Source organism: Salmo salar, chromosome ssa10 (assembly GCF_905237065.1).
Source record: "Salmo salar chromosome ssa10, Ssal_v3.1, whole genome shotgun sequence".
In the NCBI taxonomy this organism is placed as follows: domain Eukaryota; kingdom Metazoa; phylum Chordata; class Actinopteri; order Salmoniformes; family Salmonidae; genus Salmo; species Salmo salar.
This window is the reverse complement of record NC_059451.1, coordinates 23,852,967-23,880,743: the sequence shown is the minus strand read 5'-3', so window position 1 is coordinate 23,880,743 and position 27,777 is coordinate 23,852,967. Positions and strand designations below refer to the sequence as shown.

Sequence of the window (27,777 nt, the reverse complement as noted above, 5' to 3'; positions counted from 1 at the left end):
CTGAACAGAGCCATGAACCCTTTATACGAATCCAGCTCCTCCTCTCCTTGACAGCCATAGCCCACTCCAACGCCCACCCAGTCAGCAGAGAAATAACCGTGGCATCCTTGGACCTTTCAGTGGTTGGGGTTCCCATCTGTTGTGCAAAATAGAGGGAGCACTGGAATAGGGAGCCACGGCATTTAGATGGGGTTTCGTCATATCCATCTAGGAGGGACAGAAGGGCATCGCTGACCTGGGCGGACTGTTACATGGACTGGTGTGCTGGCAGAGTATTCTCCACTAATTGAAGGCAACACCTCTCTGGTATGTTCGAGACATTGAAGACTGAAGCACATCTTACATAGCCTTTCCCCAGTTGCACCAGCTAGTCGTGGTGTTGACGAAGTAGGTATCCCTGTTCATCAACCATCTGGAAGATGTCCTGATTTCCTGCTGCTTCCATTTGTTGAGGCAGTATTCTGTAACGGAGACGCTGGTAGTCGGGAAGCAAGTGCAGGTGGTGAGTTTAATAATAAATGGAACATGGCACAATACAAGAAACAAGAGTAGCGTACAGACATGAAACACATAGTCAATACTGCCTGGGGAATGCCAGATAAAGGGGAGGTAATGAGTGACGTAATGGAATCCAGGTGTGCCTCATGATGAAGCGCAGGTATGCGTAATGATTGATGCCAGGTGTGCGTAAATATGGTTGCCAGGACCGGTGGTTAGTAAACCGGTGACGTTGAGCGCCGGAGGGGAGGAGTGGGTGTAGACGTGACACCAGGCCACTCCTGAACATCTGAAACCAGATAGAAAGTATGTAGAAATTATAATGGAACTACAAGTTTTCAAATAACTGCCCTTTTTTCTGGCCCACAAATTGCTTTTGCAAAACAAATAGGTCCGAAAAAATTCTCTGCATCCCTTCACTTAATTCTGAGATCCCAATGTGGCCCTCGAGCCTAATTTATTGCCCACCCCTGGTTTAGAGGAACTATTTATAGTGATGTGACATTTATTTCTCCCCCTCCCTTTCCTGCTCTTACTTCCTGTTCCTTCATCCATTACCCCCGTGTCTCTCCCCTTTTTTCCAACTCAACTTTCCTACTCGGATTACTTCCCCTCTTCCTCCTGATTGCTCACTCCCTCTCTCCCCCTTCCTTCCCTCCCTTCGTTTCAGATATTCCTGATCAATCTGAAACGTCGTCTGGACAGGAGACAGCGGATGTTGAGCACCATGGCCTCTCTGGGTCTGCAGGCCACCCTCACTGACGCAGTGGACGGCAAGTAGGTCTCTCTCACACACACACGCACACGCACACACACACACAGGACTGCATAGCTGCATGGGACACTATGGTTTAAATGAGTTCTCTGTTCATCGATCACAATCCCTCTCTTTCTCTCTCTCTCACTCTCCTTCTCTCTCTCTCAGGGCTCTGAACTCTTCTCAGCTGCAGGCGTTGGGTATAGAGATGATTCCAGGTTATAAGGACCCGTACTCTGGCCGTGTTTTAACCAGAGGAGAGATAGGCTGCTTCCTCAGCCACCACTCCACCTGGGTACAGGTACGCTGAACTAACCATACTATCCTTACGATAGATGGATGGATGCAGATCCCCTATCCTCTCAGTGGTTGTGTCCTCTTGCGGATTTGTGACCTCAGACCTATTCTCTGTGCTGTTGTCAGATGGTGGAGCGTGGTCTTTCCAAGGTGCTGGTGCTGGAGGATGATGTGCGCTTTGAGCCCAGGTTTAAGAGACGAATGATGACCATCATAGAGGAAGTAGAGAAGGCCCAGCTGGACTGGGATCTCATGTAAGAAATAAGTCTACAAGTAGCATTGTTATGATGTGTAATTCTAAATTTTGGGGTTATGTATAATTCATTCCATCTATCGTTCTCTCTCTCTCGCTCTCTCCTGCAGCTATGTTGGGCGTAAGCGTATGCAGGTGCACCAGCCGGAGCATTCGGTGGAAGGGGTTAATAACCTGGTGGAGGCTGACTACTCTTATTGGACGCTGGGCTATGCCCTGTCAGCGCAGGGTGCCAGGAAGCTGCTGGCTGCTCAGGCCTTCAGCAAGATGTTACCTGTCGATGAGTTCCTCCCTGTCATGTTCAACAAACACCCCAAGTAAGTGACTGGCTGACACAGACGGGGACAGGTAGGGGGTCAGACAGAGGGACGGACAGACAGGGAACGGACAGGAGAACCGACGGGGACAGACAGAGGGACAGGGAAGTGCATAGAAAGACTGCTAGAGACAGAAAGACAAACAGACTCGTATTGAGATACCATCTGCATGAAGGACAGACTTACTTCAGCATCTACATTTATAACAGCATTTACATTGTAAGCAGAGGAGTGCAGAAACAAACACGGAGAAGATGCAGACAGAGTCACTTTTCGACAGTCAAAGTCAGACAGACAAACACAGAGACTAGAAACAGACTAGACAATCAATTACAACGAAAATGAAGTGTGACGCACAATAATGCATACATAGGCAAAAATACATGTGTTTATATAGCCTCCATATAGACTCTATGGTATGGTGAGTGCTGTTTTAGAGGTACACCAGCATGTCCCCGTCTTCCTCTTCTTTCTCACTCACTCATTCTCTTCAACACCTTTCCCCACGCCATCTCTCTCTTGCCTCCTCATTTTCTCTTCCTCTCTCTCACTCTCTATTCATCTCTGTCTCCCCCTCTCTCTCTCCTGTATGGAGTGAGTCCCTTACCCACAGGCCATGGAAAGTTCCCAAGGATCAATGGGTAAGGTGTCCCTCGTAGGACACACAATGGTTCCCTATCTGTCTGCTTCCTCCTGGGGGAATCCTGCTCTACCCCTCTCTCCACCTCTTAGCCCCGTCTCTGTCTCTGACACCCTGCCCTCTGCCTCTCCTTGCTCCCCTGCCCCTTTTCTCTCACCTCTCTCCTAACCCTCTCCGCCCTTTCCACTCCCACCTCTTTTTCCCTCACTCTTCCTACCCCTCTTTGCATTTTCCCCTCTGTCCTCCCCTCTCTTCCCGTCTCTCTTCCTCTCCCTCTCTCTTTCCCTCACTCTGGTTCTCCGAGGAATGTGGGTCCGGAATGGTTCTTCCTGCTACTGGTGAGAGGGACAGGATTCCCATTGATCCAGAGCTGAGCATGGGGGTGGGGAGAGATGGACAGGGAGAGACTGTGTGTGTGTGTGTGTGTGTGTGTGTGTGTGTGTGTGTGTGTGTGTGTGTGTGTGTGTGTGTGTGTGTGTGTGTGTGTGTGTGTGTGTGTGTGTGTGTGTGTGTGCGTGCGTGCGTGCGTGCGTGCGTGCGTGTGTGTGTGTGTGTAATAAAATTCAATTAAATGAAATCTACTTTTATATGTCACATGCTTTGTAAACAGGGCCCATCCCAACAACGCAGAGAGAAAAATATATACAAAATAATAACACAACAAATAAATACACAATGACTAATGAATGATAACTTGGCTATATACAGAAGGTACCTGAACCGAGTCGATGTGCAGGGGTACGAGGTAGTTGAGGTAGCTATGTACTGTACATATAGGTAGGGGTAAAGTGATTAGGCAACAGGATAGATAATAAACAGTAGCAGCAGCGTATGTGATGAATCAAAAGGGTCATCATATATGTCAATACAGATAGTCCGAGTAGCAATTTGGTTAACTTATGTCTTGGGGATAGAAGCTGTTCCGGGTCCTCTTGGTTCCAGACTTGGTGCATCGGTACTGCATGCCATGAGGTAGCAGAGAGAACAGTCTGTGTCTTGGGTGGCTGGAGTCTTTGACAATTGCTAGGGCCTTCCTCTGACACCGCCTGATATAGAGGTCCTGAATGGCAGGGAGCTCGGCACCAGTGATGTACTGGACCGTATGCACTACCCTCTGTACCGCCATGCGGTCGGATGCCAAGCAGTTGCCCTACCAAGCAGTGATGCAACCAGTCAAGATGCTCTCAATGGTGCAGCTGTAGAACCTTTTGAGGATCTGAGGACCCATGCCAAATCTTTTCAGCTCCCTGAGGGGGAAGAGGTGTTGTTGTGCCCTCTTCACAACTGTGTTGGTGTGTGTGGACCATGTTAATTCCTTAGTGATGTGGACACCAAGGAACTTCAAACTCTCGACCCGCTCCACTACAGCCACGTTGATGTGACGTTTCCTGTAGCCCTTGACCAGTTCATTTGTCTTGCTGACGTTGAGGGAGAGGTTGTTGTCTTGGCACCACACTGCTAGGTCGCTCTCTTCTGTCGCTGAGCGATTAGTGCTCTTTGAGGTCGGTTCCGTTTCGGTTCGATTATTGAAAAATTATCAAGATTTTCAATTTTGGTTTCAATCTTCTTCTTTTTTACACGAAATGCATTTTGTGGGTTGAGTGCTGTAACAACACAGAATAGAACAATGAATAAAAGTCCTATGGTAGTGGCTGCCCATCACTTATTAATCATCAGTTATTCACAGTACTTTAATAAAATATTTGTTGTGTATTTTACATTTGTTTTATTTGATGACTATATTATTTCTCAGATCTATAGAGCTGCTGCCTGTCTATGCTGTCTGACAAAATACCTATTTGGGGTAGTTACTCACGAAGAAACTGCTCTCTATCCCCTCTTGATCACACATTCTTCTTTCCCTTATGTAGCAGGCGTAAAAGAAACACAGACCGGACAAGTAGCCATGCAATGGATTATGGTCATTGTAGTTAATTATAAAGTTTTATGCGCTAAACTACAGTATGTAGAACTACAGCATGGCCTGTTGGAAACTACAACTCCCTACTACATCGCACAGTTCGGGAATTATCTGATTTATCTCTAGAGAAACTGAGCACAATGTGCTCCTTGAGCTCAAAAAAAAAAACTGAATGAAATGGAGTTCAAATAATCGAACCGACTTTGGTCAATTAGTTGTTTAAAAACGGAAAAATAACCGACATTTCAGTTAACCACTCAGCACTACTGACCTCTCTATAGGGAGTGTGTGTGTATCCGTCTGTGTGTCTGTGTATCCGTGTGCGTGCGTGTCTGAGTGTGAGTATGAATTACTATGTAAATACAGACCACAGCATTTGTTTGTGTGTGTGTTGAGAGAGAGAGAGCACAGGAGAGGGAAAGAGAGGGAGTGTAAACACACAGTCAGCAATGTGTGTAGTTGGTAAACGTAGGTTGTGTAATATGTGTGGGAAATTTCAATATGTGAGTATCTGAGAGAGAGAGAGAGAGAGAGCGAGAGAGAGAGAGTGAATGAGTGTGAAAGTGGGTTAGGGATGCCCTGCAGTTTCTGCTCTCCCTCTGCCTGCTCTGTGCTGACGCTGGGAGAATTAAACACTCAGACTAAGTCTCTCTCAGGGTTCACCTCCCTGGGCAGAAATTCAGGCATCAGGTTACACTCTCTTTGAGTGCTGACACTCAAATGGCCACAGGGGGGGCTGACCTCCACCAGCTGACCTCTGGCTGACAGGGCCTGATTGATTGAAGTGGACGTGTCACTCCTCTCCCCTCTCTGTACCCATGTCACTCTCTGGCTCACTTAGATTAATGTTTTTATTTATTTAATTTACCTTTATTTAACCAGGTAGGCCAGTTGAGAACAAGTTCTCATTTACAACGGCGACCTGGCCAAGATAAAGCACAGCAGTGCGACACAAATAACAACACAGAGTTACACATGGAATAAACAAACATACAGTCAATAATACAATAGAAAAAACGTCTTTATACAGTGTGTGCAAATGAGGTAGGATAAGGGAGGTAAGACAATAAATAGTCCATAGTGGCGAAATAATTACAATATAGCAATTAAACACTGGAGTGATAGATGTGCAGAAGATGCGTGTACAAGTAGAGATACTGGGGTGCAAAGGAGCAACTTTGACCAGGTGGTGCTGAATTACCATATATGAGCCTCTCCTTTCTGTGCCCCTGTATCATTCTGCATGGTGCACAAATGACAGATTACTATGTCTTCCTCCCTCCTTCTATGTGTGATAGTCTCTGATGTGTCAATGAACCCTCCTCTCTTTCCCCTTCTCTCCGTCAGTTCTGACTTCATGTCTCACTTTGAGCCTCGGGACCTGAAGGCCTTCTCTGTGGAGCCCCTCCTCCTGTACCCCACCCACTACACAGGCGAGCCGGGCTACGTGAGTGACACAGAGACCTCCACCATCTGGGACGACGAGGCCACCGCCACCGACTGGGACCGCCTGCACCAGCACGACAGGAAGACAGAGCAGCAAGGCCGCATCCACACCGTGGCTCAGAACAGTGTGACGGGAGACTCACCTCCGCCCGCCGCCCGCTCCACACGAGATGAACTCTGAGAAAGAAGAGAGAGAGACTTGTAGACGTGTTTTTGCACAGACACACACACGGACACACACACACGGACATTCACATTCACACACTGATGTGCATACGCATGCACACACACACACTCACACACACACACACACACACACACACACACACACACACACACACACACACACACACACATCCAACTGGATACACAGTGAACTACTCTGCTCAGTGCTTTTTCTCATTGGCTATCTGCTGTCTACTAGCATATTAGCAGGCTGAGATGTGAATCCCATTGGATGCCTGGTGAGGGGCGGAGTGGTCTGTGCACTGAGGAAGTGGGCCCAGGACCTCAGATGTATTTATTCCCCATGCGCTCTACAGTCTGACACACACACACACACACACACACACACACACACACACACAAACAAAAACACACACACCAAACACATACACACACACAGTCAGAGAGAGACCTTGCAGAGACGCAGAGAGAAGGACACGGGGGACCTGAACACCCACACCATGCAGGGACGATGTGAGAGAGAGAGACAGAGACTGGACGACCTGAGACTGCAACATGTGGAAGACAGATATTGCTGTTTGCAGTACAGAGATAAAACTAACAAACCAATGTTTATTGTATTGTTAAAAAAGGAGGATTATTGTAATTTAAAAATAACATGTGGTTTATGGGCAGCCCAGGGAATAAAGGAATCTTACAGCTGTCTGAAATGACGTGTGTGTGTGTGTGTGTGTGTGTGTGTGTGTGTGTGTGTGTGTGTGCGCTAGTGTGCATGCAGGCTGGTGTTTGTGTTTTTCCATGATCTGAATTATACCCAGGAGTGCTGTCAGTTGCTATGATGTCATATCACTGTCACTACCAGACACACTCAACACATGTACATACACACTCATACACACATGCAAGAGCGCACACACACACTGTCACAATCATTTGCCATTTGATTCTTTGTAAGAAGCAGGTCAGGGATGATGGAGGACAGTGTTCCCCTGAGACAGTCCGCCTGTGAACCTGTAGATACTGTTGTAGCAGTTAGCAGGCTGTGTTACACACAGATCAGACTACACTCATCTGGGTTTACACTGAGCTGAGCTGAACCTGGCCTTTCATCTAACTGGAATGGTGGTGCTCCAAATCTGTGTTTTCATTCACTCTGCAGTTTGTTTGTTTGATTTGGACATATCTCCTGCTATCATCTCTGTTATGGCTACAGGGTTTGAAACGACTATGGTGTAAGGTTTTGGTCGTGTATTGCTGTTATTTCAATTGTATCACTAACCTAAACTACCGCACTGTTCCCACGACCTTGTCATGTCAACCTTACTGTCTGTAGCATAGACACAGCTTTGGTCGACGGCAGCATTTCACTCAAGAACACGATTCATGTACAGTAAATCCCATTTAGTTGGTGGCCACAGTTTTTCGGGCTCTAGTCATAGTCAAAGCATGTTCACTGTATGCATGTACAGGTAGACACTCAGATCAGTATTCAGTACACTATGTTCTATCCCACGGTGTGCACCGTGGTCTGGTTATAGGAAATTCCTCTCTGGGTTTTACTGTTCCTGTCCGTAGAATCAGTCATTGAGGCTCAGACCTGCATGGGGAACAGAGGAAGGGAGAGAGAGAAGAGGAGAAACTGTCCAGAACGGAGGATTTTACGAGACACATGAGTTCCATAAAGAGACAGGCAGGTTGGATATGGAGAAGTCTGCCTCTGAGCCGTAAATACCTCTACTGCTGGACAGGAGGATGATGAGGAGGCCACAGTAACCTACAGCACCATATCAGAACCACACCTCTAACCATACACAAACAGTAGCTAGCTATTATGAGAGTCAAGTGTGGTGTTTGTTTGCCTGAGTGATTTAACTAACAGCAAAAATACCTGTGAACATGTTGATATTCTGTCTGTCTGTGTTGACATTGTCCCTGAGTCTCAATCTCCTTCTGTTAAAGTAGAAAGAGAGGCAATGTCGCCACCTGCTGGTCATGAGCAGGTGTTGAATTTGGAAATCCGAGGTGGAGGAGGAGCCCCATTTGACAGGTTGGAGTTAGGATTGAGTCATGTTGACTGTTATCCTCCATGTCTCTCCACACTTTCCTCTTGTCCTATGTCCACACCCTGGCTCAACTCTAACCCTAACCCTGGTTTATTTAAGCAATAAGGCCAGAGGGGGTGTAGCATCTGACCAATATACAACGGCTAAGGGCTGTTCTTATGGATACCACATATTGCCCATATACCACAAACCCCCGAGGTGCCTTATTGCTATTATTAACTGGTTACCAATGTAATTAGAGCAGTAAAAACGTTTTTTTTTTGGGGTCATACCCGTGGTATACGGTCTGATATACCACGTCTTTCAGCCAATCAGCATTCAAGGCTCAAACCACCCAGTTTATAATGTACTTTTGATCCTACTTTTTATCTGGTTGTGAGTGATAATGCAAATTTCATTGATTAGAGTTATTACCTGAATGCAAAGGACAACCAGCCAGGGGATACCGATGGTACAGAAGGGGAATATCTGACTAAATCAACAACGGCTTGGCTCATTTAGTAGGAGTCCCCTTTTCATTCAATGACCAATGACCATAGAGTACAAGGTTGAATTCTGTTTATTAAAATACTTTGGTTCACTCTCAAGCTGTAGTAATAAAGTGCTGTCAGGCAGTACACGTGAAGATACTCACCCCAAAGACACAGGAACACAGGCACACATACACATACACGCAGATAGACGGCCGCAGATAGACGGCCACAGAGGACGTAAGATAGAGAGGTGCAGAGCGGCACTGCAGCTGTTAGTGTGAGTCAGTAGTTCAGCACTGCAGCTGGAGAGGGAGCACGACGGGAGAGATAGTGTGTGATTGCTGTACTGTGTGTAAGTGTGTACGTATGTGAGTGTGAAAGCAAGAGATAAAGCTGGGGTCGAGTGGTTCTGATTTGCTGCTGCTGCTGCTGGACAGAGGCTGAGGCATCACGGAGATGTGTCAAACGACAGTAGACGACAGAACAGACACATGATGGAGTGCGAGAAAATGAAGAGACTATATCTTTAAGAGATTTCCCTCCATCTTTCTCTCTCTCTCTCTCTCTTTCTGTCCTCCTCTATGCAGCAGAGCACATGATTCTAGTGTCTCTCTAATGGAGGGATTCTGCACACGCACTCAGGTAGGAAATACTGCTGACCACACACACTGAGTTATTACCTTTCTCTGTGTATATGTTCATTTAATATCACCACCAAATGACTTCATAGTTTAGTTTGGAGTGGGCAGGGTATGGTTGTAATGAGATTGGTAGATTTGAAATATTAATGTGTTCAGCTTTATAAATAATATGTTTGTATGGGGAGTTGGAGAACTGGCCTGTCTGCTTTTCTACATACTTGAGCTGCATTTGTTTGTACATATGTGAGGGTGTTTGTGCAGTATGCGTACATGTACAGTACTTTAGGGGGGTGGCAGGGGGGAGTGCAGAGAGCGATAAAGCATACCTAACATTCGTTTGCTCAGATGAAGTCTGCAATATTCATCAGTCCCAATCTGTTCTGGCACATGCTTTCCCCTGCTTCTCCTCCCCTCTCCCCTTTTTCTCTCTTCCTGTTCTCCTCGTTTCCCCCTTTCCACTTCTCTCTACTCTGTCACTTCCCTTCCTTTCTCTCTCTTTCTATTTGTTTGCCCTGTGCTGCACCCCGCCCGCCCCTCTCTCTTTCTCTCTCTCTCTCTCTCTGTTTGTTTGTCCGGCTATAGGCTGCAGTGCTGAGCTAGGCTGGGTAGGGATGGGGCTGTGTAGTATTCACCAGTGTGCTCCAGGACCCTGTGCCCCTTTGAGCATCAGACGCACGCACACATGCAGAGTCCTCCCACCTCTCACCCTCCTGTCCTCTAGCCTCTAGCGCAGTGCCAAAACAGGGTGCATCTACATGGGTAGGCAGACATGAATGCAGGCAAGTACACACTCACAGCAAACACAAACAGAGTATACGGAGCACACAATGCAAAACACAGCTGACATCAACTCCATTCATTATTGTTGGATAAATATTATGCACACGACTCCCCTGCACTATTTTCTTCTGGATCTTCTTCCTCTTTTCGAGTCTCTGTGTTGGGACTGACTGACTGCTGTTCGCACTTCCTTCTCTACCTCCTGCACTATCTCCACCAGATGCCCAGGCGCCCGCAGAGAGAGCAGGAGGGAGAAAAACCCAGAGGAAGAGGGAGGAGATTGGGGTTGGCCCCTCCAAGGTGGAGGCATCCTGACATGTCTGACCACATTGATAGGGTGAAGATAGGCTGGGAGGGGGCATTAACTACCCTAGGGTGGGGTGTGGAGATGCGCATGGATGTGTTCAGGTGTGGGGGAGGGAGCAGGTTGAGAGCCTGGGGAGTGTGGGTTCTCTCCACAGGCTCTGTGTATGTCCTCAGTGGGAGGTCCAAAAGGCAGGGCCTATGCCTGTAGTAGCTGAGATGTGAATTGCATTAACCCTGTCCGCTTCTACCCTCTCAGGCAGCAGGGGGAGCTGTAGGGCCGACGGTGGGACATCTCTAACAAAACACCTTAGCAGATGCCCCCAAGCAGCTCCCGAGTTGGGGCTGAGGGTGAGGACAGCCAGGCTGCGGAGGCCTGTTTGATTGTCCAAACTGTGGGTCTGGCTGGGGGCTGTGTGGTAGAGCTGGGAGAAGAGCAGGTCCAGGCGCACCCAGGGATAGCGCAGCAAGAAGGAGATCAGGGTCTGGGAACACTCCTGGCACGGCATGTAGTTACTGTACAGCACTTCCTCACACACTTCTAGTACTGAGGACAAGTAGCTGGGGAGGCACACACAAGAGCCTTGCAGTAAATGCATACAATATCGACATTGCTACACAGTTTGCATTGAGAGTATGAGTGACAAACTCTGACTCACCCCTGATGGTCAAACAGCAGGGGCTCAGGGTGTTGACCTTATGCAAGACAGTTGCTAGCCTGGCCCCTCTGCACTAAGGTCCCACTGGGGCCCCATAGCTCATAGAACAGCAGCAGGGCCCTGGCCCCCGAGGGCCCCATGTGGAAGCCAAATGTTTCACAGAACTGGGAGTAGGACACGGCTGCCTCTGCCCCTGTCAGGATGTGTTGGGGGCACTGAGGGCAGTCAGGAGAGCTGGACGCTGCCTGATAGTCACTCATCACACTGACCTGCAGGGGGCAGTACACACAGACACAGTGAAAATCTTCCATGTTAACAAGTGTTGTACACGAGAACATCATGTTCACCACTTTACCAGCATATATGCACAACTAAATGTGTGGGAACAGCAGGGCATATCTATTGCAGTGTGTCTGTTGAGAGACAAATGTATTCTATGTAAATGGTCATTGTTATTCACCAAAGGGAAAACAGATTTTTCTTTAAGATGTATTGTAGCTGCTGAGGGGCATATAGCTGATTATTATTATGTAAGATGTGATATTCTTGCGTAACGGGGTGAAATTACTCAGTTATGCCAGAGGAGAGGAGAGACTGGGCTCTTGACTCAGTTGATTCATGATGAGTAACAGCTTCACTGGAAGGAAAGTAGAGACGTCTCTACAGAGCAAACATGACCCCATTGGCCCCATGTGGGTATTTGGTGGGCAAGGTGGACACAGACTAGCCCACACCAGCCCAAAACAGACCAGCGTACAACAGCACAACACGGTCCACACCAATCTCAACACAGGCTAGCCCACAACAAGCCCACACCAGCCCAACACAGGCTAGCCCACAACAAGCCCACACCAGCCCAACACAGGCTAGCCCACAACAAGCCCAACACAGGATACCCCACATCAATCACACATTAGCCCAACACAGGCTAACCCACACTAGCCCAACAGGGGCTAGACCCCACTAAGCCCCGTACAGGCCAGCCACCACCAAGCCCAGCTAGAAGAGGGGGCTCATTAGAATATGTGGGGGTATGGTGTGCACCCAGGCCAGCCACCACCAAGCCCAGCTAGAAGAGGGGGCTCATTAGAATATTTGGGGGTATGGTGTGCACACAGGCCAGCCACCACCAAGCCCAGCTAGAAGAGGGGGCTCATTAGAATATTTGGGGGTATGGTGTGCACACAGGCCTCGTTCCAGTTTAAGTGTTCTGTTGTGTGGTGCCCAATTTTTTATCTTGGACACCAGGAATGATGAAGTCTTTAAAACAAGTGCTTGTGACATACAGTACCGTCAAACGTTCGGACACACCTACTCATTCAAGAGTTTTTCTTTATTTGTACTATTTTCTACGTTGTAGAATAATAGTGAAGACACATTAGTGAAGACATCAAACTATGAAATAACACATCATGTAGTAACCAAAAAGTGTTAAACAAAACAAAATATAGTTTATATTTGAGAAATCTTCAAAGTAGCCACCCTTTGCCTTGATGACAGCTTTGCACACTCTTGGCATTCTCTCAACCAGCTTCACCTGGAATGTTTTTACAACAGTCTTGAAGGAGTTCCCACATATGCTGAGCACTTGTTGGGTGCTTTTCCTTCACTCTGCGGTCCAACTCACCCCAAACCATCTCAATTGGGTTGAGGTCGGGTGATTGTGGAGGACAGGTCATCTAATGCAGCACTTCATCACTCTCTTTCTTGGTCAAATAGTCCTTACACAGCCTGGAGGTGTGTTGGGTCATTGTCCTGTTGAAAAAAAAATGCAAACCAGATGGGATGATGTGCCAGGACAGCGAAGTCAATCACCACCTTCCGGAGACACCTGAAACCCCACCTCTTTAAGGAATACCTGGGATAGGACAAAGTAATCCTTCTAACCCCCCCCCCCCCTAAAAGATTTAGATGCACTATTGTAAAGTGGTTGTTCCACTGGATATCATAAGGTTAATGCACCAATTTGTAAGTCGCTCTGGATAAGAGCGTCTGCTAAATGACTTAAATGTAAATGTAAAATGTATCATGCTGTGGTAGCCATGCTGGTTAAGTATGCCTTGAATTTTAAATAAATCACTGACAGTGTCACCAGCAAAGCACCTCCTCGCCATCATACCTCCTTCTCCATGCTTCATGGTGGGAACCACACATGCGGAGATCATCCGTTCACTTACACGGCGGTTGGAACAAAAAATCTGAAATTTGGACTCATCATACCAAAGGACAGATTTAGACCAGTCTAATGTCCATTGCTAGTGTATCTTGGCCCAAGCAAGTCTCTTCTTCTTAACAGTTTCTCTTGTAAAAATAGCAGAGTGGTGTTTTGCTGAGCTTGGTGGAGAATAAGTGTACCTGGCCTTACTGAGGAACCCTGTGGTGCAGCTCTGTTATTTACAAAACAAAATGGCAGGGCTGTTGTAGCAGGAAAGCAGTGGGTAGAGTAAAAGATAAGAGAAATTAAATGGGGAAAAGAAAGGAAATACTATTGGTTTCTAAGAAACACAGTGCTTCTTCTCTTACTGTGTTTCTGTCTGCCTCCATCCTTTTTTCTCCTCCTTTGTCCTTTTCTTCCGTCACTGATCCAGAGATAGTGTAGGCTCTGTGTCGCACTGTCCCCTCTGTGTCTGTCTGGTAATGTGCAACACTTCCTTCAGTCTTTGTCATCCACAGCTCTTCAGACAGTCACTGTGTAGTCATGTGAAGAAGTGTTTTGTTTTCTGCACGGCACTGGCCGTACCACGTACCATGGCCACTCAAGGGCACTGGAGTGTTTTGTGTAAAGAGTTACTGTTGGGAAGGACACCCTAAATACTCTATTTGTCTCTGTTTATACAAAGCTGAATAAGTAATATGATTTTGGCATGGCGAAGACTCTCTGAATAATTGTTATGAAATCAGACAAGGAAATTTGAGATGTTTTTGCTCTCTGTCGCACAAGATACATGTGAAATGGTAATATGATACAAAAAAAGTATGTTTATTTTACTTCTCTGGTATTTAATTTGGGTTGTATACTCATAAGATACACTGTGCTGTGAGTTGTATCAGCAGTATCTGCTGTGTGTACTGCGTGTGAGTGTGTGAGTTTATTGCGTGTGAGCTGTGTTGTGAGACTTGTGGGTCTCTCTTTCCCTCAGCTGTGTAAAATTGTGTAGGCTACACTATGAGCGATAGAGAGAATTGACAGGAAAGAGAGAAGGAGATAGCGGGAAAGAGAGTAAGTATTGGAGTGTTCTGCTTTTTCTTGGGGGGAAAGAGTAGAAAAGTGGAATGAACAACAGAAAAAGGAAACGAGGGGGGAGGGGAGAGGGGGGATGCCAGTTCACTAGAAGTCCAGAAGAAATCTGACTTTAGGAGCGACCAGGCTGACATTGTATAGTGATTCACTCACTATTCCTACCTCTGTCATCTCATTCATACAAAAACACATTGAACTCTGACCAGACTTGGGTTGATTCACTCTCATTGGGTGTGTCAACGTGTGTTCGGTAGAATGTACAACCCCTGTCATGTTACCACCAGTACTCCGAAATCAAATGGCAATAACACTACAAGGACAGTTCAACTTCTATTATCCAGAGGTTACAGTTACTGTGCTTCAGGGAAGTTGATGTTTTAGGGGATGAGGTTACAGTTACTGTGCTTCAGGGAAGTTGATGTTTTAGGGGATGAGGTTACAGTTACTGTGCTTCAGGGAAGTTGATGTTTTAGGGGATGAGGTTACAGTTACTGTGCTTCAGGGAAGTTGATGTTTTAGGGGATGAGGTTACAGTTACTGTTCTTCAGGGAAGTTGATGTTTTAGGGGATGAGGTTACACTAGCTAGCTAGGCCTTACCTCCACTCCATGGTAGCACAGAGTGAATGGATATGTCAGATTCCACCAGATTGCATGTGAGTGTGTATGTGGTTGAGTTAGGAAACCGTTACTAACTAGGTCGTGAGTGAATTAGTGATGACTGGTGTGTGTACAGGAGTATTTAGAGGGGTGCTCCGGATGTGTTGATGTTTCTACAGTGGCTGCTGATTCACCTGAGGACAGGATGTTAGGCCTGAATCCAAAGCTTTGGCAACAATCGGAAGCAACTTTCCTCACCCTGTGTCCTATTCACTGTTGCAACCAGGCATGGCGGTCTGAGTGTAGGCCTACGTGTGTGTGGTGTGTGTGTGTGTGTTTGTGTGTGAGCGGTGCCTGGTCCCAGATAATCCTCCTCAGCAACGGCTGTGTTTTACACATGACTGACTCTCTTCCCTACTGCACACGCTCTCTCTCTCTTACACACACACACACACACACACACACACACACACACACACACACACACACACACACACACACACACACACACACACACACACACACACACACACACACACACGCACACACACTCACACACACACACACACGCACACACACTCACACGCACACGCACACACGCACGCACACACGCACGCACACACACAAACACAAACACACACACGCACTCACACACACACACACAGACACACACACACACGCACTCACACGCACACACACACACACACGCACGCACACACACAAACACAAACACACAGACACACTCTCTCTCTCTCTCACACACACACGCACTCACACGCACACACACAAACACACAGACACACGCTCTCTCTCTCTCTCTCTCACACACACACACACACACACACACACACACACACACACACACACACACACACACACACACACACACACACACACACACACACACACACACACACACACACACACACGCACTCACACGCATACACACAAACACACAGACACACGCTCTCTCTCTCTCACACATACACACACACACACACACACACGCACTCACACGCACACACACAAACACACAGACACACACTCTTCTCTCTCTCTCTCTCTCTCACACACACACACACGCACTCACATGCACACACACAAACACACAGACACACACTCTTCTCTCTCTCTTTCTCTTTCAGTCCCTATTAAATCCTATTCTCCAACGTTATCCATTTATGACCATTTGAACCTTGCTTCCAGTCTCAAAGGGCATCATCTGCCACTTTTTGTTGAGTGTTGGTTAAGAAACCAGTAGAATTAGTAACTGCTGAAGCACAGAGCAGTTAGGGTTGTACTGTTACTCTCAGATCTCTGGGACAACCCAGACCTCTATCATACTTTAACATAATCTGTGTTACTTTTCTCATAATGGCTGTGACTATGGAGCTTAGTGGTTTGAGTGGTGTATTAATTTTGGCTCAGGTACCACATAAATTAGGCCATCCAAGTTAACATCATGGAAAACATCCATTACAATGTATTGTAAATCCTGACATCCTCCTTCCATAACATCAACCTCCCTTCTCTCTTTTCCCGTCTTTCATCCACATTTTTAGTGACTGGATAGTTAAGGGGCTTATCCTAAGCTCCTCCCACTCTTGGCTGAGACAGAGGGAGCGAGGGAGAGAAGGAGAGATAGACAATAGAATTGAATCACTCATTTGGTCAGAGCTGGTAGGCTACAGCCAAGCTCCACACACACTGAGGGGAAAAGAGAGAGAAGGAGTGAGTTTAAAGGAGAAGAGAAAGAGGAAACGGTGTCAGTTGGAGAGGAAGCCTCACTCACACCTCCAGGAACATAGCGAAGAGGGAATTGCAAGACCGGAGAGACAGCAACCTAGCCTGGGAGCAGGAGGACTGACCAGCCTACTGAACCACACAGGCAGAGAATATAACAGAATAAAACCTGAGCCCTTTGGGTACAGAAGACCAGGGACAACACCCACTCTGAGCCAGTGGATCCACAACAACATTCTACCACCCTGATCCAGACACTGAGGAACCAGAGATCCAGAGGAACCCCCAACAGCACCCTCGCGCTGCCTTCCAGAGTAGAATATGTCCTGCCAGCCCAGCCAACAGTGCCGCTGAGCCGCTGGGGCACCATGATATCCCACTACCCTCTGGCCATCCTGCTGCCCTGGCCCCCCGGCCCCCACGGACACTGTTCCGACATGGAGGCCTCTCTGCTGGATGGGGAGGGGGGGGTGGCCCTGCAGAGGTACCAGGCTCGATCACCAGAGAGCAGCCCCCGACACTGGGTCAGTCACTACCGGAGTGTGTGTGTGTGTGTGTGTGTGTGTGTGTGTGTGTGTGTGTGTGTGTGTGTGTGTGTGTGTGTGTGTGTGTGTGTGTGTGTGTGTGTGTGTGTGTGTGTGTGTGTGGGTGTGTGCGTGTGCGTGTGCGTGTGTAGCTGTCTTTCGTGTACCTTTCTCTGTGTGTCTCTGTCTATGGTGGGAAACATTGTTTCACACTTTCTGCTGTGTCCTTCCAGTACGATAGACTGGTCTTCTCATCTGAAGTGGGTCTATACATTTTCCTGCTCTGTCTCGCTGTCTGAGTTGTCTCTGTGTTCAATCTCTCAGTGATGCTGTGTTCAGGTCTGCAGGGCCTAATTCGAGGAGATACGTTTTGGTAGTTTCATTGTTCGGGCTGAGGTGTGAGAGAGACACTGTACAAAGGGATTCAGGAAATTGACAGAAAAGTAGACGATGGCAGACCATTCAATGTCCACAGTCTTTAGTGTTCTAGAAGGAACAGTCCAATGTGATTGTGTACAGTAGTGATGGCAGATGGCAGACAGACAGGGGGACAGCTCTACCTTCGCAGAGAAGTGTGACCTGTACTTCTGCTGAGCTCTGTTTATTCCTCAAAGGTCAATCTGTGTGGTTGTGGGGATTCTGAGGAAATGGAGGAGGGAAAGAGGGGAGGAGAAGAAGGGGGGTTGTTGTTGAGCGGGAAGCGAAGCCTCGTCTCTAGCCCCTGTCAGCAGTTCTGCTGCACAGAAACATGTAGGTAGTGCTGACCGCTGGTAACACACGGTCTCTCTCTCTGACCACTCCTGACCGCTACTGACCTGCTGAGTGGTCATCCATCCATTCAGGGAACCTGCATCACTGCTGCCTTCCACACAGTTTAAGTTCCAACTACCAAGAAGTGGTTACATCAGAGTCTATCAGCCATGTAGCTGGAACATGAATCATGGTTGTGTTTACATATGATGTACTATTAGTGTGTGTTTATAGAGAGGTAATAACAGTTTATTAACCATGTCACTTTGAGTGTTTGCATGAGGGAGATGTTTTGTGTATCTATAGTGAGCCCTGAATCTTTTGAATCTGGCATTTACCTAAACATTGTTGATGTGGTATCTAAGAATAGAGGTGTTTGGGTGGTCTGTGTATGCAATGTAGATACGGCAACTAGTAGTAGGTCTGTGCCTCAGTACTAAAGTACATAGTGTTGATATGGTGAATATGGATATAATCTGAATGGAGGTCTGCATGTGCTCAGTGAATATAAAGTGTGACATTGTGAATGTTTGTGATGGTCCTCCACTGGTCCTCTTATCTGACATCCTGGCTGACGTCTCTTCCCGACTCGCTGGACAGTTTCCGCCCATTGTTCCCCGGACAGAAAGGCCAGGCCGGACGTCAGGCCTCTCCCACTGACCACTGCTCACACAGATTCCAAACATACATATTCCAAACATACATATTCCAAACACACAGATTTGTGATTTCACACGAAATAATAATACACACACAGATTTTGTGTACATACGCACATGTACACAATCACAGTGTGTAGGCTAGTAGGCCTAAGCTCGTTTTGACATTGACACACCAAACAATGAGCCTATGTGAGTTAAATGCAGTCTGAATCGTGTTTGTTTGATTGTTTGTCAGAGAATGGCCAACCTCACTGTACTCTGATAGTACACTCTGTTTCCCTATATTAGACTATCTCCCCCCTATCTATTCACACTCTGTTTCCCTATATTAGACTATCTCCCCCCTATCTATTCACACTCTGTTTCCCTATATTAGACTCTCTCCCCCCTATCTATTCACACTCTGTTTCCCTATATTAGACTATCTCCCCCCTATCTATTCACACTCTGTTTCCCTATATTAGACTCTCTCCCCCCTATCTATTCACACTCTGTTTCCCTATATTAGACTCTCTCCTCCCTATCTATTCACACTCTGTTTCCCTATATTAGACTCTCTCCTCCCTATCTATTTGAATGTCACAGGTACATTTAGTATTTCATTTTTTCCTCCTGTTAGTGGTTACAAGAGAAGAATTACTCCAATCTTACAGACTACAGTTACATAACATTTATGCCTGTTATGCATTTATGTCCAGTAGAACTTTGAGACTTTGACAGTTCTGCTCCCTTGGCTTGTGAAGCATTGTTGTAATCTATCTGTGTCCCTCCCTCCCCCTCCTCCTCTCTTCTCCTCTTCTTAATGATCGCTTACAAAACCAGGCCAGCCATAAAGTAAAGCAGTGATTGAACTAATGTGTTTTAATGGCGCTGTTATGTGGTCCTGTGGTCTGTGGATGATGGCCGTCAGGTTCAAAGTGCAGGTCAGAAAGAGAGATGTAATGCTGAGGTGTCCCTGTTCCACGTTACTGGGGACTTAGAGCCTCATAAAGACAGATAGAGCTGCCTCCTAGCTCCTGGCTCCTGGCTCCTGGCTCCTGGAAGATGATACTGTGATCTGTTTTTCCACTCACAGCCACAGAGAGTGTAACAGAGCAGTTTGGTGATAAAGCACGCAGCTCAATAAACTAGAATGCAGGCGATATTCAACAAAACCCAATGACTGGTAATAAACCAAGCAGGGCCATTCGATAGTGGGCCTTTGAAATAGCAGAAGCAATAGCAGACCACGAGAGTAAATCCACAATGATGATGTGGTTTCCAAGGAAAAATAGAAAAGCTGACCAAGCAGTCCTCCTTCCCGTTTTTTCTTCTTTTCTTCCACTTTTATTTTTATGTGACGTTCAAATGTTTCCTTTCTAGCTAACCTTTCATTTCTTGACAGTCATGTGCCATTATGACACGACAATGGAGTTGGGTATGTTATGGAGTCATTTATTATGACAAAGAGGAGAACTGAGGTTGTCTGTAAAAACACTGCCATTCAACAAACCTCCCATTGCTACAGTCCGGGGAAGGAAACTGACACTTGATTGTCCTAAATAGAACTGTCTTTCTGTGTTGACCCAAAAGTACAGAAAAAGGCTGACTCCTCCAGTCACATAATTTACCAATTTACCAATTGTGCTAGTATGTGTTTTTTTTTGCGTTATTTGTAACTTATTTTGTACATAATGGTTCTGCCACCGTATTTTATGGTAAAAAAGAGCTTCTGGATATCAGGACAGTGATCACTCACCTCGGATTAGACAAAGATTTTTTCTTCAACAAGCAGGATGTACTTCAGACACCCGACAAGGCCGAAATCCCCGTCATTGGCAAGAGAGCGACAGCAGGTACAGAGGACACATGGCGGGGTGCCTTGTAAGGATACGCCGACGGCGAATGGGAAATCTGCCTTTACTATCAGTATTACTTGCAAACGTACAATCAATGGACAATAAATTAGATGAGGTACGATCACGAATATCCTACAAACGGGACATCAAATACTGTAATATTTTATGTTTCACCGAATTGTTGCTGAATGACGACATGGATATTCAGCTGGTGGGATATACGCTGCACCAGCAAGAAAGAACAGCACACTCCGGTATGACGAGGGGGCGGTCTGTGCATATTTGTTAACAACAGCCGCTCACCCAGAGGCGGCGCTCCAATTGGCCAGGGACTTTAATGCAGGGAAACTTAAATCCGTTTTACCTCATTCCTATCAGCATGTTAAATGCGCATCCAGAGGGAAAATAAATTCTAGATCACCTTTACTCCAAACACAGAGACACGTACAAAGCTCTCCCTTGCCCTCAATTTGGCAAATCTGACCATAATTCTATCTTCCTGATTCCTGCTTACAAGCTAAAATGAAAGCAGGAAGCACCAGTGACTTGGTCTATAAAAAAAGTGGTCAGATGAAGCAGATGCTATACTACAGGACTGTTTTGCTAGCACAGACTGGAATATGTTTTGGGATTCTTCCGATGGCAATGAGGAGTACACCACATCAGTCACCGGCTTCATCAATAAGTGCATCGAGGACGTCGTCCCCACGGTGACTGTACGTACATACCTCAACCAGAAGCCATGGATTACAGGCAACATTCGCACTGAGCTAAAGGGTAGAGCTGCCGCTTTCAAGGTGCGGGAAGCTTATAAGAAATCCTGCTATGCCCTCCGACGAACCATCAAACAGGCAAAGCCCCAATACAAAACTAAGATTGAATCGTACTACGCTGGCTCTGACGCTTGTCTTATGTGGCAGGGCCTGCAAACTATTTCAGACTACAAAGGGAAGCACAGCCGCGAGCTGCCCAGTGACACGAGCCTACCAGACGAGCTAAATCACTTCTATGCTCGCTTCGAGGCAAGCAACACTGAGGCATGCATGAGAGCATCAGTTGTTCCGGACGACTGTGTGATCACGCTCTCCGTAGTTGACGTGAGTAAGACCTTTAAACAGGTCAACATTCACAAGGCCGCTGGGCCAGACGGATTAACAGGACGTGTGCTCCAGGCATGTGCTGACCAACTGGCAGGTGTCTTCACTGAGATTTTCAATGTCCCTGATTGAGTCTGTAATACCAACATGTTTCAAGCAGACCACCATAGTCCCTGTGCCCAAGAACACTAAGGTAACCTGCCTAAATGACTACAGACCCGTAGCACTCACATCTGTAGCCATGAAGTACTTTGAAAGGCTGGTCATGGTTCACATTAACAACATTATCCCAGAAACCGTAGACCCACTGTAACGGTCGTCGTGGTGGATGGACCAAGGCGCAGCGGGTTGAGTGCTCATATTCACTTTATTAGAACACTTAAGAACAAAACAAGAAAAACAAAACAAACGACAAACAGTCGTGCAGGTAACACACAGCTATGCAACGAACAACCTCCCACAAAACCCCATGAAAACAAACTCCTAATTATAGGACCTTCAATCAGAAGCAACGATAACCAGCTGCTTCCAATTGAAAGTCCAACCCCAATAAACTAAACATAGAAATACAATAGACTAGACAGAACATAGAAATATACTAACATAGAACAATTACAAAAAAAACGGAATACATAAACCAAACACCCCTCTACATACACACACAACCCGAACCATATAAAACAAATACCCCCTGCCACGTCCTGACCAAACTACAATAACAAATAACCCCTATACTGGTCAGGACGTGACAGTACCCCCCCCCCCCCCCCAAAGGTGCAGACCCCGGATGCACCTCACACAAAAAAAACAAAATAACCCCCCAAAACAAAATAAATCCCAAAATTACATGGGAGGGAAGGGCGGGTGGCCACCATGCTCCTACACCATGCTCCTACAACACCCCCCTTTCCCCAATACTCCCCCCTCAGGAGGTGGCTCAGGAGCTGGACGCAGACCCCGCTCCACCCCTGGCTCACTCCACTCACACAATGTCTCTACAGCGATGTCCCTCTCCGTCGACCCCGGACTGTAGAGCGACTCTAGGAGCTCTGGACTGTAGGGCGACTCACTCGGTTCCGGACTGTAGGCAGACTCACTCGGTTCCGGACTGTAGGCAGACTCACTCAGTTCTGGACTGCACACTGTTGCCGGATACTCTGGACGGGGCACTGTCGTCGGACACTCTGGACGGGGCACTGTCTTCAGGAGCTCGAGACTGGGCTGACGTACTGGAAGCCTGATGCGTGTGGCTGGTAGTGGAGGTACCAGCCTGGAGACACGCACCTCAGGGCTAGTGCGGGGAGCCGGAACAGGCCGAGTTGGAAAGGGCTGACGCACTGGAAGCCTGATGCGTGGGGCTGGTAGTGGAGGTACCAGCCTGGAGACACGCACCTCAGGGCTAGTGCGGAGAGCAGGAACAGGCCGAGTTGGACTGGGCTGACGCACTGGAGGCCTGGTGCGTGGTGTTGGTATTGGACATGCCGGACTAGGGATTCGCACCTCAGGACCAGCACGAGAAGCAGGAACTGGAAACACCGGGCCATGGGTAAGCAATGGAGGTCTGGAGCGCACCTCTTGCACAACCCGTCCTGGCTGGATGGTAATAGCAGCCCTGCACGAGCAGAGTGCTGGTACAGGGCGAACTGGGCTGTGCAGAGGCCTGATGGTTGCCGTGCGTAGAGCAGGCGTAGGGTTGCCTGGGCCTAGGAGGCGCACTGGTGGCCAGATGCGCTGTGCAGGCATCCTCCTTCCAGGCTGGATGCCTACTCTAGCACGGCACTTGCGAGGGGCTGGGATCGCTCGCACTGGACTGTGCGTGCGCATGGGCGATATCGTGCGCACTACAGCATACTTTGGCACTCTTCGCTCCAAATGCTTCCCATAATAAGCACGGGGAGCTGGCTTAGGGCTCACCCTTGGCCCAGCCAAACTACCCGTGTGCCCCCCCCCCAAAACAGTTCTTGGGGGTGCCTCTCGTGCTTCCCCATCGGCGCGTACAATGCCTCATACCGGCGCCGTTCCGCCTTGGCTGCCTCTATCTCCTCCAGTGGGCGACGGTATTCCCCGGCCTGATGCCAAGGTCCAGCCCCGTCCAGAATTTCCTTCCATGTCCAGGTTTCCAGATAGTACATATAATTCTTCACCTGCTGCTCCTTCCCCCGCTGCTTGGTCCGTGGTAGGTGGGAGGTTCTGTAGCGGTCGTCGTGGTGGATGGACCAAGGCGCAGCGGTTTGATTGCTCATATTCACTTTATTAGAACACTTAAGAACAAAACATGAAAAACAAGCCGAACGACAAACAGTCGTGCAGGCAACACACAGCTATGCAACGAACAACCTCCCACAAAACCCCATGAAAACAAACTCCTAATTATAGGACCTTCAATCAGAAGCAACGATAACCAGCTGCTTCCAATTGAAGGTCCAACCCCAATAAACTAAACATAGAAATACAATAGACTAGACAGAACATAGAAATATACTAACATAGAACAATTACAAAAAAAAACGGAATACATAAACCAAACACCCCTCTACATACACACACACAACCCGAACCATATAAAACAAATACCCCCTGCCACGTCCTGACCAAACTACAATAACAAATAACCCCTATACTGGTCAGGACGTGACACCCACTCCAATTTGCATACCGCCCAAACAGATCCACAGATGATGCAATCTCTATTGCACTCCACACTGCCCTTTCCCACCTGGACAAAAGGAACACCTACGTGAGAATGCTATTCATTGACTACAGCTCAGCGTTCAACACCATAGTGGCCTCAAAGCTCATCACTAAGCTAAGAATCCTGGGACTAAACACCTCCCTCTGCAACTAGATCCTGGACTTCCTGATGGGCCGCCCCCAGGTGGTAAGGGTAGGTAGCAACACATCTACCACGCTGATCCTCAACACTGGAGCCCCTCAGGGGTGCATGCTCAGTCCCCTCCTGTACTCCCTGTTCACCCATGTCTGCATGGCCAGGCACGACTCCAACACCATCATTAAGTTTGCAGACGACACAACAGTGGTAGGCCTGATCACCGACAACGACGAGACAGCCTATAGGGAGGAGGTCAGAGACCTGGCCGGGTGGTGCCAGAATAACAACCTATCCCTCAACGTAATCAAGACAAAGGAGATGATTGTGGACTACAGGAAAAGGAGGACCGAGCACACCCCCATTCTCATCGACGGGGCTGTAGCGGAGCAGGTTGAGAGCTTCATGTTCCTTGGTGTCCACATCACCAACAAACTAGAATTGTCCAAACACACCAAGACAGTCGTGAAGAAGGCATGACAAAGCCTATTCCCCCTCAGGAAACTAAAAAGATTTGGCATGGGTCCTCAGATCCTCAAAAGGTTCTACAGCTGCAACATTGAGAGCATCCTGACTGGTTGCGTCACTGCCTGGTACGGCAACTGCTCGGCCTCCGACCGCAAGACACTACAGAGGGTAGTACATCACTGGGGCTAAGCTGCCTGCCATCCAGGACCTCTACACTAGGCGGTATCAGAGGAAGGCCCTAAGAATTGTCAAAGACTCCTGTCACCTCAGTCATAGACTGTTCTCTCTGCTACCGCATGGCAAGTGGTACCGGAGTGTCAAGTCTAGGACCAAAAGGCTTCTCAACAGCTTTTACCCCCAAGCCAAAAGGCTCCTGAACAGGTAATCAAATGGCTACCCGGACTATTTACAATGTGTGTGTCGTGTCGTGTGTCCCCCCCATCCCCCCCCATGCTACTGCTACTCTCTGTTTATCATATATGCATATTCACTTTAACTATATCTACATGTACATATTACCTCAATTAGCCTGACTAACCGGTGCTTGTCTATAGCCTCGCTACTGTATATAGCCTCGCTATTGTATATAGCCTCGCTACTGTATATAGCCTCGCTACTGTTATTTTTCACTGTCTTTTTACTGTTTTTATTTCTTTACTTATCTATTGTTTACCTAATACCTATTTTTTACTTAAAAATTGCACTGTTGGTTAGAGCCTGTAAGTAAGCATTTCACTGTATTCACCTGTTGTATTCGGCGCACGTGACAAATACATTTTGATTTGATTTGATTTTATATATTGCAGACCCATTTACTAAATATATTTTCTTCAAAGTACACCTCTTTGTTGGCATCCTATTAATTTCACACTCTTGGGTAGCATCTTGCAAGTCTAGCTAGCTGCTCCATGGTTCACACTGTATTATGGGTCCTGGATTAATTGGGGCATAGAGAAGTTGTGTAGAGTCAATAGTCTGGCTATTGTCCCTGTCATCCTCCAGTCCAGGCCTGGGCATCACACATCACACCAGAGGGTCAGATCACTCAACTGGGGCAGAAACTCATCAGACCATAGGGGCACAAGGCAATATGGTGCCCCCCTACTGGTGACACAATTCTGAGTGGTTTTGATACTGTAGCAGCTGTGTGTGCATGTGTGAGGGGGGGTCGATGTTGATCACACACATTTGGATGGGCTTCAGGCTGCGGATGATAGTGGTACAGTGGCTGTAGGCTGTGTAAGCACACTAACCTTTTTTAAATCAAATAGATGTACTAAATCATGCACACGCAAACAAAACCTGGACTGCACACCACAAAAACCCCAGCCCCTGGCAGCTTGTGCAAGAGGACTGCGGTAAACAATGTGAGCCCCCCCCCTCCCCACAACACCCCAGCCTGATCCCAGTCATGTGTCCCAGCTTACTGCGTGTTCTGCCTGAGCAGGCAGACTGTGTGTGTGTGTGTGTGTGTGTGTGTGTGTGTGTGTGTGTGTGTGTGTGTGTGTGTGTGTGTGTGTGTGTGTGTGTGTGTGTGTGTGTGTGTGGAGGAGAGGGTAGAGAGGGGGCCGATGTCCAAGTGGGCAGTGCAGGGTGGTGTACTCAGGACAGTTATTAATATGAATGGTCAGCACTAGTGCAATCTGGCATGTCAGCATCTCACCCACTTGTAGTCTGAACCCTCAGGCCATAAAATGTTTGCAGATCTAGCGTGTCCATTTCTAGGTTTTCAATATAGAACGGAGTGAGTGGTTCTATGCATCCGTGGGTGTTCATCTCAGCAGAATTGTAGTGCTACAGTAGCTATGAGAAACAGATGGCTCTGACTGTAACAGGAGGCCAGACAGGCAGACCCACACTTCTTAATTAGGGCTTATAGGCAGGGGGTCAGGGGTGGGGATGGAGGGCTACTGGGGATACCCCAAGTTACCGTAATGTCTATAAGACATGGCAGTACAGTGTGAGTCATCATAAAACACAGCCTAGAACTGAGGATTATCCTTGTTTTGGTGCCGAGGGCGGCTCAAGCCTATTGACCCCAGATGAACACTGTGGAACACTCCGGATCAGCCTGTAATATTGCCTCTCGGAAAGCTTTGGATAGGCCTATAAGTTGCCTTTAGGCACATATCTAGGATCAGCTTAGGTGGGGGAAAATGTAAAACTGACCTCAGTATCTAGGAGCAATTTCATCTTACTCTTCTCTGGGCAGTTCTAGGATCAATCTGTATAAGCCATGATGTAATGTTGTCGGTGCTCCCAAAGACCTCTGTAAGACACTGCAGCCCCAGCTGGTGGCCATCCAGAGGGAGGGGATGGGCTCTCAGTGTCTTAGTGGGGTTTACTGGCAGTGGTGATGATGTCATTCCTCTGGAGTCTGGCCGGCTGTATGAATCACTATGCTAATGAGGCCAGGAGGCCACTGATAGAGCCTCACACAGGGCCTCACAGGGTAACAATGGATCAGAGACCTCTCCCTGACCGAGTCTGTAATACCTACATGTTTCAAACAGACCACCATAGCCCCTGCGCCCAAGAAAGCGAAGGTAACCTGCCTAAATTATTACCCCCCCCCCATAGCACTCACGTCAGTAGCCATTAAGTGCTTTGAAAGGCTGGTCATGGCTCACATCAACACCATCATGCCGGAAACCCTAGACCCACTCCAATTCGCATACCGCCCCAACAGATCCACAAATGACACAATCTCAATCGCACTCAAAACTGCCCTTTCCCACCTGGACAAAGGGAATGCTGTTTATTGACTACAGCTCAGCGTTCAACACCATAGTGCC

General features: G+C 47.6%; 3 protein-coding genes across 3 annotated transcripts in view; 2 read left to right on the top strand and 1 right to left on the bottom strand.

Annotated features, from left to right (window-relative positions):
• Positions 1–7,025, top strand: part of colgalt2b (collagen beta(1-O)galactosyltransferase 2b) — a 37,335-nt gene extending 30,310 nt beyond the window's left edge. Inside the window, exons 8-12 of the mRNA XM_014216471.2 lie at positions 1,169–1,275; positions 1,424–1,556; positions 1,679–1,806; positions 1,916–2,122; positions 6,031–7,025. Coding sequence (XP_014071946.1) covers positions 1,169–1,275; positions 1,424–1,556; positions 1,679–1,806; positions 1,916–2,122; positions 6,031–6,310 — 855 coding nt within the window. The 3' untranslated portion in view covers positions 6,311–7,025. The remainder of the gene's footprint in view (positions 1–1,168; positions 1,276–1,423; positions 1,557–1,678; positions 1,807–1,915; positions 2,123–6,030) is intronic.
• Positions 7,026–10,639: 3,614 nt separating this feature from the next.
• On the bottom strand, positions 10,640–13,365 carry LOC106613474 (putative C->U-editing enzyme APOBEC-4). Its single transcript, XM_045688607.1, has 3 exons — positions 13,354–13,365; positions 11,279–11,503; positions 10,640–11,072 (listed from the first exon to the last, which is right to left on the bottom strand). Exons 1-3 carry the CDS (start codon positions 13,363–13,365, stop codon positions 10,749–10,751), a joined length of 561 nt encoding a protein of 186 aa, XP_045544563.1. The 3' UTR covers positions 10,640–10,748.
• A 3,346-nt stretch (positions 13,366–16,711) lies between these two features.
• Positions 16,712–27,777, top strand: part of rgl1 (ral guanine nucleotide dissociation stimulator-like 1) — a 37,681-nt gene continuing 26,615 nt past the window's right edge. The window contains exon 1 of the mRNA XM_045687537.1: positions 16,712–17,340. Within this exon, the coding sequence (XP_045543493.1) occupies positions 17,185–17,340 (156 nt within the window). The 5' untranslated portion in view covers positions 16,712–17,184. The remainder of the gene's footprint in view (positions 17,341–27,777) is intronic.

What these genes read in the sequence shown, in the direction of transcription:
- LOC106613474 (XM_045688607.1), bottom strand. An exon ending in GCCAGGCTAGCAACTGTCTT is followed by an intron (nt 11,073 to 11,278) that starts GCATAAGGTCAA and finishes ATGCCGTGCCAG; the next exon opens with GAGTGTTCCCAGACCCTGAT.